Here is a 17,246-nt window from a genome sequence, read left to right as displayed (position 1 = left end):
CTTGCTTTGACTTTCAGTCAGTTGACTTTTTGATTTTGGAATTCTGAAATATTCATCCAAGGTATTTATATCTAAATTACAAATATTGTGACACAACAACTTTTAAAATTACCAATACAACAAAAATGACCATATTACACGCTTGGCAGTTAAACACAACGTTAAAGTGAGAAAGTTTAAGAAATTCAATCAATAGTAGTCTTTATCTTGATAATATACTTGGCAGTCTTATCACTGGTATACAGGACACAAAGTTCAAATTTTCAAAAATATTTTAATCCACCAAAAAGCATCATCCTTATATTATGATCTAACTCACCACAGAAATTATGGTGGATTTCTGGCAGCATATAGAAATATTTTCTTCATCATCTAGTTTCTGTCGTCCTGGGTTGAATATTAATTTACAGAAATGTGTAAAATATGATCATCACTTATTTGTCCACATAGGAGACACAGTCACGGTCTTGCTTTCATTCCTCCAATACGAAATAATGCCGCATATTCCGCTTTTCTTCTTCAGTCGATGTAAGCAATTTTCCATAAACGGTACGTTTTCTATTCTAGATTAATTATAACAACCTACCTAAGTCCTCAGGTGGATTTCTCCTCGTTTTATTCTCTGAAATGTTTTCTTTAAGGGTTTCTGTATTAATTTGTCTAGAAGCCTTCCAGAGAAAATAATGCCGCTGAGAAAATCTTCTAAATCATATTTTCTGAGTGCAGCATGGCTAGCACATATAAAATAATTATAAGTATGTCTTTAGTCAAAAATCAAATTACTAACAATCCAGAGGAAAGTTTGTTTAGCAGTTCATTATACCGAATTTTTACACATATATCCAAATATTAAAATAGAACAATGCTTTTGCTTTTTAATGCGAGCTTCCCTGGAAATCATTCCGAAGCGTGCTGTAGTTTATCCTATCGGCCATCTTTGAGGAAAACCTGGTACTCTCCGCGCAAAATATCTATGTACATTCTCCAACGTTTCCGTTCCCTGTTACTTCATATTGAAATAGAGTTCAAAGCTATACAGAAACAGAGGGCAATATAATCCTTTCCCATGCACAGAGTTATGGTTCCTTCCATTTGCATCTAATCCAATTGAATATAATTAATTTATTTAGCGTTTAGTATTCTAGACAATTATTAATTTTGATTGAACTAGAAAAGTTATATTAGCATATTTCACCTATTTTGTGCTTAAAATGTTCTGTAATTCTAACAAGTTATTACAACTGATGAATATATTTAATTGTTTCAGCTCAGTATCATCCAATTAACTTTGCGAGGATTATATTTCGATTTCCACCATCCTGATAAGATGCATCCACAGTAGATGTGTTCCGCTCTACGTTAGACTCGGAGGCGTATTATCGCCCGGTAAAACATGCCAGGTGTGAACATTTGGCCTATTGCTAAACAACAATTAGTCATCCTTATTTCATTCGATAAATCATTTACGTATACAAGGAAATGTAAAACCGACATTACACGCCCTTAATCAATTCATGTTGGTAATGTAAACGAGTTCGATATATATTCTCTCTCTCTCTCCCTCCCTTCTTCCCTCCCTCCCCCTCCCTCTCTCTCTCTCTCTCTCTCTCTCTCTCTCACTGATTATATGAGTGGGTGAGAATTTAAAGTTTTATCTACCAACCCCCTCAAGGTGAAGGGGAAAAGGTGCCCAAATTCGTTCATTAAATTAATCCAAATTAAAACAACCTCGCAAGAGCTATCTTTCACGCTTGGATGGATGTGCAAATGAGTTTTGAGAGAGAGAGAGAGAGAGAGAGAGATATGTACACAATATTCTTTTCATAGCTGCTTGTGTGTGTTTGCAGATAACATAAAATAAGCAATGTTGCACTCTAACAGTGCCACAGGATACATAAATAACTATCTTGTGATCTATGGAATAATATTGTAGTTCCGACCATTGTTACCCCCTTAAGAGAAATACTCCATGTTCGAAATATAAGAAATATAATTGAGACGTGACAAATTACAATCACGATGTATTCTTTCATTAACATTAAAATATTTAAGCGAATGTGACAATGCCACAAAGGAAACAAGACAGGTATTTGGTCAAACTATGGAAAATAAAAAATAAGGTCAACCGTTTAAAAACAATTTGATTAATATTTATATTGAGGTATGCTAAATTGCAAAGTTTTACTTTTTATCGTCAATAAATTTTATAACAGAGCTGAAATTAAGTAAATGTCAATAATTCCACATTGAAAAATATATTAACTCGTCGAGAGTTCATTGAAAATGCATTCTATTTATTCTACCACCGATAATCAGTTTATATTTTGAATTAATTGAACACATCTATTCGTTAAGGTTGACGGAAGAAAGCTTTCTGACAATATGTTTTACTGCTAGTTGTGCTTAGATCACATGACCTGCATTTGTTTCTGTCAATGTTAATTAAGCTATTTTTGTCGCACTAGAGCTCGTCTGAGCTTCACCGTGATTTGTAACTTGTCTATTTGAGGGTGTCACTTTGATCGACTGCTGTATGTTATACGGAGGCCTTAGATGAATTCATTAAGAGAGTACAACATTCTAGCCTGTTTCAGTATGCCCTCTTTTAACTTCATTAGTATGCTTTGGAAAGCCAAATCAAGTCCACGGGGATCCCAACCCCGACGACACAAAAAAAAAAAAAACGAGGACAAAAGTAGGAATACCCTCAGCCCGTGCAACGCATGCCACAAAAAGACATCTTTCCAAACTGCTCCACAGACGAAATTATAGAACTCCAGAGCCTGCATGTAACCCAGGGTCAGCCTCGTTTTGAGTTGCTATTTCCGCCTTTTCTTGAGTTGAAATTTGGCAACAACAGACAAGTTGACAAGAACAGAGCTAGACATACTACCACCAGGCTTACCATTTATATTTGTTTTCGTCAATTCCTTGTAAAATGAGGTCGAGCGTTTCTGTAAGAAAGTGGCAAATTACAACTTGTGGTGGCAGTGTCTTTTCAATGGAAGTAGGAGCTGCGGCTGGGGAGCATTTTGAACTTTTTCAGAGAATTTAACTTGGATTCACCTAGGAAAGAGAAAATTATGTTCCAGTATGTGAAGAAACAAAATTAAACAAACACGAGGCTCATCTAAAAGTTAGGCATTAGACGGAGCTGAGTGTGTTGACTATAATAAATTTATTAAAATAAAGCATGCCAAATCGTATATTCAAGGTTAACAAACAACAAATGGATATTAGGGGTCGTCCATTTAGTATGTACGCATGTAGCAGGGAGGAGGGTTAACCCAAATGCATACGTTTGCGCATGGAGGTGGGTGGGTGGTCTATTGATAATGTACGTTCGTATAGGAAACGGTGTGTGTGTGTGTGTGTGTGTGTGTGTGTGTGATAATAATTTGCCTAATACGTAATCTGTTCGACTGGGTTCAGTCGGATTTTGAATTTTATCGGACACTAAACAAACTTTTTAAATTTACGCAGCTTATTTCTTTGATGCAGTCAGACAGTCAACGTCGGTGGACTATCTGCTTTATTAAACACGTTAATATTATTAATCCTTGATCGTTTCTGCGTGGAATAAATATAGGCCGTTCCATATAATTCGGGAGTGGGGTGGGGTGGGGGTGAGTCAAGCTAAAGTACGCAGGTGGGGGTTGTAAAAATGTATGCATGTGTACAGGGAGGGTTTAGGGGTCAAGCTTTGCCAGATTTTTGCGTACGGACTAAATGGATGGCCCCCTTAGCCATAAAGATGTTGTATGACAACTTTAGTTGTGTATTGTCCTAACGTCATATTTTACATTCTCACATAGTCGGTACAGTTTTCCTTTAATATGTGCAGTTTCATAGTTTTGATATCACAACGTGTTCCATATCACTTTATATCATTCTGACTGGTCCAAATAAGCCCATGAAATTATTGTGCAGTATTCTCTTTACTGATTGATTGTGATCTTGAGAAAACGTTTCTGACCCTTGCTTCTGGAATGTTTTGTTTTCAATTAACAGTTTGGTGGCCATTTTCAAGTGAAGAAAGGGAATTGAGAATAAATGGTTGTCTGAATATGTCCAATTTAACCCCCACAAATATTAACTTACAGAAGTAAATAAACTCACCTCTGTTCACCAAAAAATGTTTACATAAGCTCGTTTCCCAACTTACAGAACTTTATCCATTCGCTGCATATTTACGCGATAAAAATGTTCTGCAATTCCGACTAAAATCGAATTTACATATATTTACGTTTTCTGACGTCTACTGTTTCAAATCAAATACTGCAAATATCCGGTCAAAGGTACATTAGAGTAAACATGGGAATTGATGCATCCAGTAACCTTCTTTCACAGGAGTATCGGATTAATGTAATGTTTATTTGTGAAAATGACACTAGGCTTAACATGGATGTCGACTGTATTCTAACTGGTACTGTATCAGACTTATAGGTTACTGCATTTGTATGGGAAAATATGAACGAGTTTTGGGATGGAAGACTGCACGACCTTGGGAGTGCAGTATATCCTTCCGACAAAACGAGTTCATATTTTCCCATACAAAGGAAGTAACCTTTTTATTATATGCTATTTTTTTTAATTATATAAACACAATACACTACAAGAAACAACGTAAATGAATGTATGCCGCATTCCAAACTAAATACACAAGCGCATATTCATCATTACACAAATCAACATTATTACTGCGCACATAACTCCGTCCAGATAAATTTGAACTTAGTCGCGCGTTCGACATAACTTTTGAAAGAAAATGGCGTGTCTAGTTAAACTTGAAATTTAGAGTCATATTGTGAATGAATGTGCATTGCAACAACTTTTCCATTTGATCTGGAATGAATAGATTTTGGTATTTTTCTCGATTATAGGAAATATATTGATTATTGACTGGATTTATATGTGAAGATTCCACATGAAATACATGAGATTTAATAAGCTATGGGGAAGCGTGTTGACATCTGCAAATGTGTTTCTGTTTCTGTCATTGAATGTTTGAAATCATAATGTGGGAAAAATATGAAGTTTTTTAATTGCAATTATCAAAAAGACGCTATGGAATTTAATGCTTATTTCATTTTGGGTGCAGTAAGGAGGATGCAGTTGCACTTATCATCGAAATCACAGCACAGTTTCGAAATGTGTAATCCAGATTGAAAACCAGTGACATGGCTCGTGTAATTCGGATTTGTAGAATTAAGAAAATACATTTTTAGGAAATTCAAAACTGTAAGTATATTTTATTTTGTCATTCTTATCGCCAGCTAAAGAAGAGAGTGTATGACTTGTCACTTGTATGTTATTTGTAAGGACATTATCTTGCGTCTGTTATATAATGTAGCTAGCCTAAATCCGTAACATTGTATGTGCCAAAGCAGCTGGTATGTGGCAGTCCACGAAACATCTGTTTTAGTTCATTCAAAAACACATTTAAACAACCACAACGTAAAGAGCCTCTTACGCTAGTGTACATGATTTGTGTACAAAATCAAAAGTGCCGGCGTTTGCGTCCATTGTTTGTTTACAATAGAAAGTAGTTCCTTATGCACGTGAATGCTATATTTGTATTGTCGTGCGAGTTCAGTATCGGGTAATATTAAACGATTCTGACAATGTAAAGTTAGCGGGGGAAAAAATGAGCATATAATAAAATGCGATATCACACACAATGGACATTCTGTGTTGAAAAATGAGTCTGTCTTTGTAAAATGTGCTGTTTATTCGGAAGATGCTTGTTCTTTGATTTATAGTTTGTAAAAAAAAGTATAATCTACTTTTAATCTTAATTCTAGTTCAACTAATTTGGGACTATTTTCTTACGCACAACAAATGAACGGTGCAACATCTGTCAGAATGAACGAAATTATTAGTTTTTCTTTCCATCTAAATAACTTCCAATCAAATAAAAATTATGTGATAAAGAGAATCTCAAATGCGTAATGATTTAATATTAAATTTATGAAATTCCTTGAATAATGTTAACCTTTTCTGAGCCAAGACAACTCGTTTAATAAAGTCAATATTAAATCATTACACATTTGAGATCCTCTGTGTATGCACATCATGACTTCATATTGTCCACAATGATGGCACTACTATAGGTATATGATCAATGTATCCGCTAATGTGGATCACCGCCTTTTGGGAGAATAATGCCGCAGTCATACATTTTAGCAATATAGCAGAGAAATTGAAAAAAAATGTTTTTAAAATAAAATTTATTTTATTTCGAACCTTTTTCTATCCCTGCTCTTTTAATTTTACATAGTGAAGCCAACATGCTTTGACAACATCATCTATATTATAGAACTTCATTTTAAATCCTATCCAGGAACGATTAGGGTCAAAGACAAATGATAATTGCACCAGCGTGCCACTCAATATTATCTTTACGAGACAAAGCTGTCTTTCTTACAACAAGAAATAAAGAATATTTTGGTTCAATATTTGGTAGAAAAGAACAGCTTGGATAAAAATACTTTGCGTTTGATTAATAAGTCTTCATCCGAGTCTAACTTGAAAGTTATGGAATTGATATTTAATACAAGAATGAAATGAAGTTAAGAAATTCGAGCTTGAAACAGAAAAGTGAGACAGATTCAAAAAGAAGAAACAGATGGAGATGAATTACAGATGAAAATGCAGGAAAAGTAAAGAGGGAAAGAGACCAATTCAAAAAGAAGAGAGAGAACTGCAGCTGTAATTACAAGTTAAGAAAGAATAAAGAAAAATGCAAATGAAATTGCAAATACCAAAAAAGAGAACGGGCAAGCAGAAAGTACTCCACTCTTGAACGTTCAACCTTCGATACTACACAAATATTATATTAGTACCACCTTTACAATAAATGATATAGATCATTTTGAATACCAATATTGCACTGGACTTTGTTATTGCAGAATGTACATATTGACAAAGCTTGTGAAGTATTCACTTCTCTGTCAGTAGAAGCAAGTGCTGATTATGGTTTGGTCAAGGAATGTATCTTGAAGAGTTATGAGTTTGTACCGAAGGCATATCGACAGCAATCGTAAAATAGAAAATAGCTAAACTCACGTCAGTTATTTTTAGGGGAAAAACATGGTGTGCTTCTAGTTAGATTAAAAAAGGTTATGACAAACTTTGATAAATAAATCGTGTACAACGTACCAAAGCCTTGTTGGCAAATTTGCAGACCAGTATCGATGTTTTGATGTTGGTCAGGCATGACAACAGATTATGATACACACGTACAATTTGAGAAGTGGCTGCAGCTTAGCCAAGCCGAATTCCTTCCGATGGTTAGTGATGACTATTTAAACGCAAGGAAATATCATCCATTCCTACGGTGTCAAATATCATCCACTCCTACGGTGTCAAATATCATCCACTCCTACGGTGTCAAACATCATCCACTCCTACGGTGTCAAATATCATCCACTCCTACGGTGTCAAACATCATCTTACTGTGCTCCTGACTATTATCTCGATTTAAATTTTGAAACACCACGCACACACGTCTTGATTCTGGAAAACCATGAGGGATACTTATTTGCTAAGCAATACAAGTTTGGGTGTGCATCTGCGGTATGTGCCAGAAATGACAAAGTTGAAGTGGTTCCCGACTGCAAAAATGATAAACTTGATTCTGTATAAAGTGAAGGGGATAATACAGTCATCCACAATGTTTACCTTTCTATTACGACTTCACCAGCAGCACCTCTGACAACATCGTTGGAGTTGTTCTTTCACCACAAAATTACCGTGCATTTGGCTCCAAACATAACCTTGCGAACATCTATACAAAACCCGATGACGTGGCTGAAGGGAATTGCGCAGGAAAACCTTAGTGAATCACTAGTGAGTTGTGATCGATTCTGTGCAGATCCAAAGTTAAAAGTCAGGTTGGGGACTGTTAACACAGCAGGGTTATCAGCAGACTGCGGCTGACAAGAATCATGATGAACCACAAAGGTTCCGTATTGTCTATGATCTGCATTATCAGTTACATATTTCCCAAATATCATTGTTGGTCCAGCTGTTCTCGTATAATTATCGATATTTTCTGGCGAGTCCAATAGTTGTTGTGGCAACATCGATGTTGTCCAAAAGGGAATCGACCTAGTCAAACCAAAGACTTACAAAAATGGTACTTACAGCTGCCTTGCTTGGCGCTCAGCATTAAGAGATTAGTGTTAGGACTGGTCGGCCTGGTATCAGAATAATGTGACTGGGTGGGACATCATGCTACATGTCTGCGGCATTATGCCCCGGTGCTAGACATCATTGTAAACTGCCACATGCAGACATCGTAGCGATATGACTGAAAAATTGTTAAAACTACGTTAAAAGTCCAAATCACATCACATCACACCATCAAAGACTGCAGATGAAATCCAAGCACTCTTTTGATTTTGGTTACACGCAAGTATATTTGCAAATTTGCAAATATCGCACGTGCAGTACATAATTGTTATTAGTCCTCAGACATGGAAACAGTTTGGTTCATTCAGTGTATTTTTGTCCGGATTAATTGACGATCGAGCACTGATACGGGAACAACATTGTACCGAAATGAACAGAAATGAGATTTTAATTAAAAAAAAACAACTTTAGCTCAAAACGTCCCCAAAAGAGATTCAGATGACGTTGGCCGTTGGCGATATCAATCATTCAGCTGTCCCATAACATAAAATACAATAGACTACTGAGAAATCTGATTGCCAGCTGGATGTGAATCGTGACATAATCGGGTGTCCGTGGAAATGCTTGCCTAACTGAGAAGTATACTGGGATGAAGTTACTCTTCAATATGCAAAATTTCTACTCTGGGGCAAGGGACATCACTCCAGTTGCCTCCGCCCTAAATACTCTACTTTTTTTGTTGTGCTGTAGAAAATCAAATCTAAGTAAACGAATATGTATATTTTCGACATATTTTAACTAATAGTAATTACAATGAAAAACGAAATGAAAAGCCAACACATGTCTCATCTTAAATTTCACTTTTATTCTGTTAGGTTATACACGTATCTATATCACATAATTTAATTGACAAAATGTGGTTCAAAAAATAATTATTATAAAACAAACAATAAAAGAAACCAATAATACTTTATATCATTATCCAACTACAGGTAAAATATCTAAATAAAATGAACCAAAACTTCAGCATTATCCTTTCCAGGTTCAAATGTACAATATTTTAGTAGAATGACATAGAATGGTATTTGATTATCAAAACCAATCAAATGTACATGATAATGGTATGGTAAAATGTGCGTGAAGGAGAAGCATTATAAATGCTGTTTAAGCAACTGACAGTAGCTTTAACAAAATACATACTAAATCTTTTGCATAAATTACAAGACACACACCTCATAATAAGGAACATTCACCGACCTATTTACCTCACAATTAGAAAGCCAAATTTAGTAGAAACATAACAGGATGTATGATTTTATATGAAATATGTTCATATTGATACATCATAATGAAAATATACTCAATAAAGAATGTTATGCTTGATAACAATGAAACATATAATGTTTACTTACAGTAACTCCATGCGTTCTGTCCAATAGTCCGAACAGACCGACACACACATTTAGTCAATAACTCTGAAGAACAGACAACGTTCTGATTGGTCAGCTTTCATTCAAAAGCAAAAGAAAATCCGTAATAATTATACTTTTTACATTTAAAGTATTCTCTCGGTCATTGTCATGACTAATGAATATATGAGATACAAAAACTCTGGAAAAATATAAAAAATAACTGATAAAGTATCCACATGCACTATCTGGAATATACATAGAAAAGCACTAACATTATATACATTATGAATATAAATGCAGAAATGACAGTGTTCATAAAACATGACATAATTCATAAGTATAACTAGGTATTCAAAATGAACTGACATTTTCACTACTATGTACATGTAGGTCGTGTATTCAATCACTCAGATTATGTACATATATACCTCTTGTTTTAATCATTCAGATTGTTTTAATCATTCAGATTGTTTTAATCATTCAGATTGATTTAATCATTCAGATTGTTTTAATCATTCAGATTGTTTTAATCATTCAGATTGTTTTAATCATTCAGATTGATTTAATCATTCAGATTGTTTTAATCATTCAGATTGTTTTAATCATTCAGATTGTTTTAATCATTCAGATTGTTTTAATCATTCAGATTGATTTAATCATTCAGATTGTTTTAATCATTCAGATTGTTTTAATCATTCAGATTGTTTAAATCATTCAGATTGATTTAATCATTCAGATTGATTTAATCATTCAGATTGTTTAAATCATTCAGATTGTTTTAATCATTCAGATTGTTTTAATCATTCAGATTGATTTAATCATTCAGATTGTTTTAATCATTCAGATTGATTTTCTCAAAAGGAAATGAGCAGGAGAAGTATTATCCATTTTTTCTTAATCAGATGTGACCTTTTGATTCTACACTCCTATTCGAGCGAACACCTCAGCAGGTAATCGTTTTTAGCGTGTACAAAACTGTTCATTTAATAATTTTATTCCGAACAGTCTTATTTTTAGAAGCTTGAAGCTTGAAGCTGGAAGCATGTATGGAACTCCTGGTCTCCTGTCACTACAGAAAGATTTTGTCAACTGCTTGCTTTTGGCAACTAATTGTTTCCCTAATGCCACATATAGAGAAATTTCAATCACAATACAAAAAATAGCATGGAGTTATGCCAACATTCTCATTCACTGGGTTTGTTGCAATGACACACAACTTCGTCATTATACCGGCTGAGCGGAGCCATAAAACACCAAACAGGCGGTGTTATTGTATGATTTAAGCGTGCTTGTATAGGTCAAATATTTAAGGCGCACGCATCTAAACAGCCCGGAGGAATCATTATCATGCATGTCTTCCACAGACCATTATTCATGATTACCAATGTCGCACGCAAACACCCATCACTCGAGTGCCTTGCAGTGGCTATTTTCCCCAATGCACATTGCATTTTCTCTACACAGTTGTGATAAATGACAGCAATATGAAACTTACCACAATTAATACTAGGGTGTCACTGATAAATTTTCAAGTTTGAATAGGGAGTTAAGAGATACGGTTCACAGAGGTCAAAATTTCAAAAAGTAAATTGCTTAAGGGAGCACGCGAATCTGATTTGTCACCATGTTGTCCCCGATGTTATTACAAATGGATTAAAGTAAATATTCTTGATATAATTGAATTACTTACACATTTGTTGATGTTAGTTACGTGTTTAAAAACTTTCATCTTCAGCCCAAGTAAAGTCATTACAAATACAATACTGCAACAAGGCGTATTGTGTAAGCAAGAGCAACCCCCTCCCCCCATAGGAAGCTTATTGTTAGGCAAGACATCAGTGTCAGTGTATTGTGTTGTTGAGAACATAATGCATGACGATATGAAAAAGAGAAACGTTTTGAGAGAGAGAGAGAGAGAGTTTGAGAGAGAGTTTGTCAGCTTGGTTGTATATGCAGAATAATTTGGTAAATTCCTTTTGATGTGAATATTTATCATGTACTCTTTTTTATTCGAAAACCATTTGGATTGTTCTGTACTACATACACAGATGTTTATCTTTTTACAATTTATTCAAATGCCCTTTTAAAAATGGTGTCCATTCTTCCTGTTCTGGCCTTAAGTCATACACTGTTAAACTTTCGGACAAAAAAATTACGTTCTGTTTACATATTCGGATGAAAATTTGTTCATCACCAAAATATCATCTTTATTACCGACATTTCAAGATTAAAGACACAGACGACTAATTATGAAATGGGCTTGGTACCAGTCGACAGTTATTGTTTTGGTGGTTTGGTTTAAGGGTGATTTGATATCGTATTTAAAACATCGTCGGGTTGCTGGCTGTAACATAATCAGGACATTAACATGACTACCCGATTGAGACTGTTCACTATGGTAGCTTTTACTCGTTACTCGCGTTAAGTATATTCATCTAAACAAAAATGCCAAAAAGCTTCCGATTTTCATTGTTCTTATAGTTTCCTTAACTTCAGTCAAGAAGTACATGCGGTTTACACTGGGTGGTCTTGTGCTCCAAATAGTTCTATTTTGTAAAACATAAACTTCGATGTCTAGGGAAAATGAACTTAGTGTTTTGAGCTAATGTTTAAATATCAGGTCCATGCCATAATGCCAAAACCTTTCACACAGTGACGTTAAACTCATACACTGTGTTCTGCCAGGGATAAGCATGTCTCGAATATTAGAAGCCGAGTCATTGTGACCTATTTTTTCGGATTGAAAGAGTATATGGATTCAAACTCCAAAACCAATACTTTTGGACCTGTTGATACCAAATTTACACATAGTGTACAATTTTACTTCAGATTTTAACAATTACTTATAGATTGCACATGTGCTTTAATTGAAATATCGTTCAACTTATTGCCACGAATCGTGCATTGCTTTAACCTACTTTACTGCGGTAAACTGAATGCTCTACACGATACTGACTGGTAAAAAAGAAGCAGGGGTAAATTGGGCGCTACTCCTCAGTATGCTCCTAATGCTTGCAGGTAGAAACAGCTTGATTTTCACTGTTCCTCCGCCCATGTTAGTATATTAGTTAGACAATAAACACTGGACAGAAATGCATAAAATTTATGCATCATCAGGGGAACTCACTGAGATTTTCAAAGTCGCAGATTGGTTGACAAGTTGGTTAGCGTTCATAGAATCACTAACAATACTAATTCAATGCATAACTCAATTAGGTGAAATTTGCACATATCAAATCTATTTCTATTTGAAGAGACATAAAACGTAATATAACTATTTCATCGATCTTCATTTTCTTCTTCCGATTAGTAGTATCTATATATCTTCTTCAGTGTTTTCATTGTTCTTTATTTTTCCTTTATTTCAACGCAGAAAAGCTAATCAAAGAGACGAATGTCATCCATTTATCCATTTAATAGCAGATAAGCAGAACACATTTCCTGGCTGAAACGGTCCCAAGAACATAGTTTCAACAGATGGGAACTGGGATCGTCAAGACTTGAAAAACCCGTCTCTAACTATAGACAACTCTATATATATATATATATATATATATATATATATATATATATATATATATATATATATATATATATATATAGTGTAGAGAAACAGGTACACATATAAGAGCATGCTCAATGCTCATCACCAATCTGTAGAAGGTCGGTGCAGGAAATCTCTTTAAAGGGTTCCACTAGCAAGACATCTACTACAGTTCATCAATGTTTTGTTTTTTGATGTGAAGGGTGTCGCATATGTTCACATATCTTTTAAAATGAAAATATTTTCCTAGGTGTCTTATTGAAGTCTTGTCCCGATAATTGTCAACTAGGTCATTATAGAAAAGATATACTGATATGCCATAAAACAACTCTACATCTTTGCAACGTATGAATCCTCTGTTGCTTCCTCGTATGAGAAGTCCTCAAGCTCTTCTGCGAATGGTAAAGCAACGGACATTCTTGCCACTGCAACAGCGTCTGGAACGTCAAGGAAAATATTTTCGCGAGGAATCTTATCGAAAACGCCAGCATGCTCCATTGTTTGTCGAACATCAAGAGAAACTCGGGCTAAAAGTAGTTTGATATTTACATGGCCGTATTCTGTAAAAATGTGTGTCAATACATTAGCGCCAGATGTATCTAAATAGTTAATTGGGGCGCAGTCAATAATCACGTGGTGAATTCGCCTAAGTCTTTGGAAGTTTTCATTTGTCATCAATGCAGATCCATCTTCTGGATCCTCCGCCTCCGACCCTAGCGTGGTCAAGGATGATATACTCATGTTCCGTTTCAACAGAGTTACCTCCCTTGCCGTGAGTATACTCGATTGTCCATTTGATCCAGTTAACTGAACGTCGTCTTTGTAGATAGGGTTGTCCACACCCGTTAGGGAGCTTTTCCTTGAATTGACAGATGATACACTATCCAGGCGCTGAAATTTTATCTTCGTACTTCCATTGTCATTTGTTCCGTTCATCTTACCATCCTGATCATTGAGATCTATTTTAACAGAGTTTTCGATAATTGAAATGCCGCTTCCATTTTTGTTATCATATTGCACAGACGAATCTCTTGAAACTTTTCTTTCCTTTTCTTCCTTGGCCCTTTTCTTCTCCATTTTCTTTAGATATTTGAGTATCTTGCGAGGATTGACAGTCGATCTATACAAAGCTGTTCTGAAAATTTCAGCATTTGCAAAGTACAGGTTGGAATGAAATCTAAAGATTTTTATGCCAGGGATTTCCACGGCATCTGTGTATCTTTTGTGCTCAACCAGGGCAGTGTCTTTAATGGTCCTGCCAACTCTGTATCCTTTCGCAAACTGCGTTTGGAAGACGACCGTGATCAGTGCGACCCCAACGCCGATGCCGAGACCATAGTCAATATCTAAAAAGACAACGCTAAAGAAAGTAAAGAACCAAATAACAAAATCGATTTTGTTGACTTTCCAGTATTTCACAGAGATATTCAGCTGAATGAACAAGCCTTTAAGAGCCACTACGATTATGGCGGCCAAGGCAGACTTTGGCAAGGGCTCGAAAAGGGGACTCATGACAAGGATCAATAAGAGCATCAAGGCCATTGAAAATATGCCTGAAATTGTGGATTTTGTGTTCATTGAGCTTGCCACCATCGATCTTGGCGGAGCAACTGCAGACGGGAAGCACTTGAAGAATGAACTACCGAAGTTGCACATTCCGTAGGCAATCAACTCTTGGCTGTCATCAAGCTCGTAGTTGTGGCGTTTTGCACAAATCTTTGCCATGGCAATAGTATTAGCGAAAACAAGAATAGCCATTACGAAACAGTCAACAATATAGTTTTCTACACCAGTCATGTTCGGCATCTGTGGTGGGGGAATGGTTTGTGGAATATACTCAACGATGTCAACATTAAACCTTTCCTTCAAACCCGCTAAATAAGAAATTAAAGTTGTTCCTACGACGATGAACAGTTCGATGGGGATTGGTATGATAAGTTTATGCTTGAAGCGCTCGTTGATGCAATCTTTCACAATCAGAATGATAATTCCAGAAATTACGCCAATTAACAGGGTTGCCACATTTACTTCAGTAATGGATCCGAATATTGCGGCGCAGGTCTTGAAAATTTTATAGTTTCCTCCAAATCTAGGTATTTTGAGGCCCAACATGGCGGGGAGTTGACTGATAGCGATGTGTACTCCGGCACCGGAAGTGAATGCGCTGAAAAATGAATCGGATAGATATGCCGTGATAAAGCCAAGGCGCGATAATCCCATTGCAAGTAATATTATTCCGGTGAAGAAAGAAATACTCATAGATACCCCTTCTTTGAAATCCATGAATTGCGGAATACTCTCCCACACGACTGGGTCAGTCCCGTTGACAGTTGAGTTTAACATGTGCTGGTTCGTTAACTTGAAAGAGTCTGCCTCTCTATCCACAACAGCAGCTGTTACTATGCTAATAACGGCACTTGTCCCCATGGAAACGTGTGCTGAAGTTCCGAAAATTACGTACAACAGAACAGGCCATACCGAGGTGTACAAGCCACCTTCAACCTTGACCGATGTTAGCTGACCAAAAGCAAGTGCCTGTGGAATATGGAGAATGCCAATGGTAACTCCAGACAGGAAGTCATTCAATAGGTTATCTCTGATTTTGTAGTATCGAATGACCTTAATAACAGGGAGGTAAGAAGAGATAATTTTCCACAATCGATGCTTTGAGCAGTAGCATTGCATTTTCAGTTTCTCTCTCCATGATGTCGATTCCTGATCAGACTTCAGATGGAGCTCATCAAAGGCGACCTGGGTCAGCGGCGCTCGCTTGATGTTCACCGACATCTCCACTGCATTTACTGGAGGACAGGAGAACCGTCTCGTTTTATTCTTGGTCACAATGTTGGTAGGCGCCATTGGCATCCCATCCACAACGGAGAAGGACCTCTGCTGAGACATCTCTTGTTCGACGTTTCCCTGAAAGATGATTAGAATGATTTGATAAATGAATGAGCTGTAAATCGTTAAGAGAACACGAACGCCTCTCCACTTATTCGTGTATGTAACTTACCTAAATGCACAAACGAAATAATTATAGACCACGTTGACCTCTGTGGGCCAAACGGCGTTGCCTTTACCAAGAGACATCCACACTCAAAATTGAATGCCTGAGCTACTGGACCAAGCGCAAATCTCAAGCAGAGTCGAGCAAGCTTGGAATAAAGATCGCACTGCTCTACGTTTGGTTGGGAAGTCTTGCACATAGCAGCAGGCATACATACACAAAAACATATGGCACTGGAGCCAAAAGAACCCAAGAAACTGGCATAAACGCAAAACGTACTCACAGTATAGCGATAGGAAGGACTCTCGGATGGACAGTAATAATACATGTGCCTCTTCCACTTTCTTAACTAAGGTGTGAACTTATTACCTCTATATTTATTTTGTTACTGGTATTAAAATATGTGCGGATTTGTTGAAAGAGAGAAAAAGGTAGGGTTTTGGCTCATAATCTTTTAACATTACGGTAGGGTTTTGGCTCATAATCTTTTAACATTACGGTAGGGTTTTGGCTCATAATCTTTTAACATTATGGTAGGGTTTTGGCTCATAATCGCTTTACATTAAGATATCTTTTGATTTTTAATCTTTTAACATTAAGGTAGCGTTTGATTCAAAATATTTTAACATTCAAATACGGTTTGATTTATTATCTTATTAACATTACGATAGGATTTGATTTATAATCTTTTAACATTAAGGTAGCTTTTGAATCATAAGCTTTTAACATTACGATAGAGTGTGAATCTTTAACAAGGGCTTTGATTGATAATCTTTTAACATTAAGGTAGCTTTTGATCATAAGCTTTTAACATTAAGGTAGCTTCTGAGTCATAAGTTTTAACATTAAGGTATCTTTTGAGTCATAAGCTTTTAACATTAAGGTAGCTTTTGAGTCATAAGCTTTTAACATTAAGGTAGCTTTTGAGTCATAAGTTTTAACATTAAGGTAGCTTTTGAGTCATAAGCTTTTAATATTAAGGTAGCGTTTGAGTCATAATCTTTTAACATTAAGGTAGCTTTTGAGTCATAAGTTTTAACATTAAGGTAGCTTTTGAGTCATACGTTTTAACATTAAGGTAGCTTTTGAGTCATAAGCTTTTAACATTAAGGTAGCTTTTGAGTCATAATCTTTTAACATTAAGGTA

The 17,246-nt window shown here is 35.9% G+C and overlaps 1 protein-coding gene across 3 annotated transcripts in view; it reads right to left on the bottom strand.

The window, feature by feature from the left end:
* Positions 1 to 8,981: 8,981 nt before the first annotated feature.
* Positions 8,982 to 17,246, bottom strand: part of LOC149792497 (prestin-like) — a 33,315-nt gene continuing 25,050 nt past the window's right edge. For all 3 annotated transcript variants that reach the window (XM_089971083.1, XM_089971085.1, XM_089971084.1), the window contains one exon: positions 8,982 to 16,011. In XM_089971083.1, the coding sequence (XP_089827209.1) occupies positions 13,423 to 15,993 (2,571 nt within the window). In that variant the 5' untranslated portion in view covers positions 15,994 to 16,011 and the 3' untranslated portion in view covers positions 8,982 to 13,422. The remainder of the gene's footprint in view (positions 16,012 to 17,246) is intronic.

The sequence above is a fragment of the Sinohyriopsis cumingii genome, chromosome 9 (assembly GCF_028554795.1).
Source record: "Sinohyriopsis cumingii isolate HCF-2022 chromosome 9, ASM2855479v2, whole genome shotgun sequence".
NCBI classification, from domain to species: Eukaryota; Metazoa; Mollusca; class Bivalvia; order Unionida; family Unionidae; genus Sinohyriopsis; species Sinohyriopsis cumingii.
Note: the sequence above shows the minus strand (reverse complement) of the source record. Positions and strands in the feature narration are given on the sequence as shown.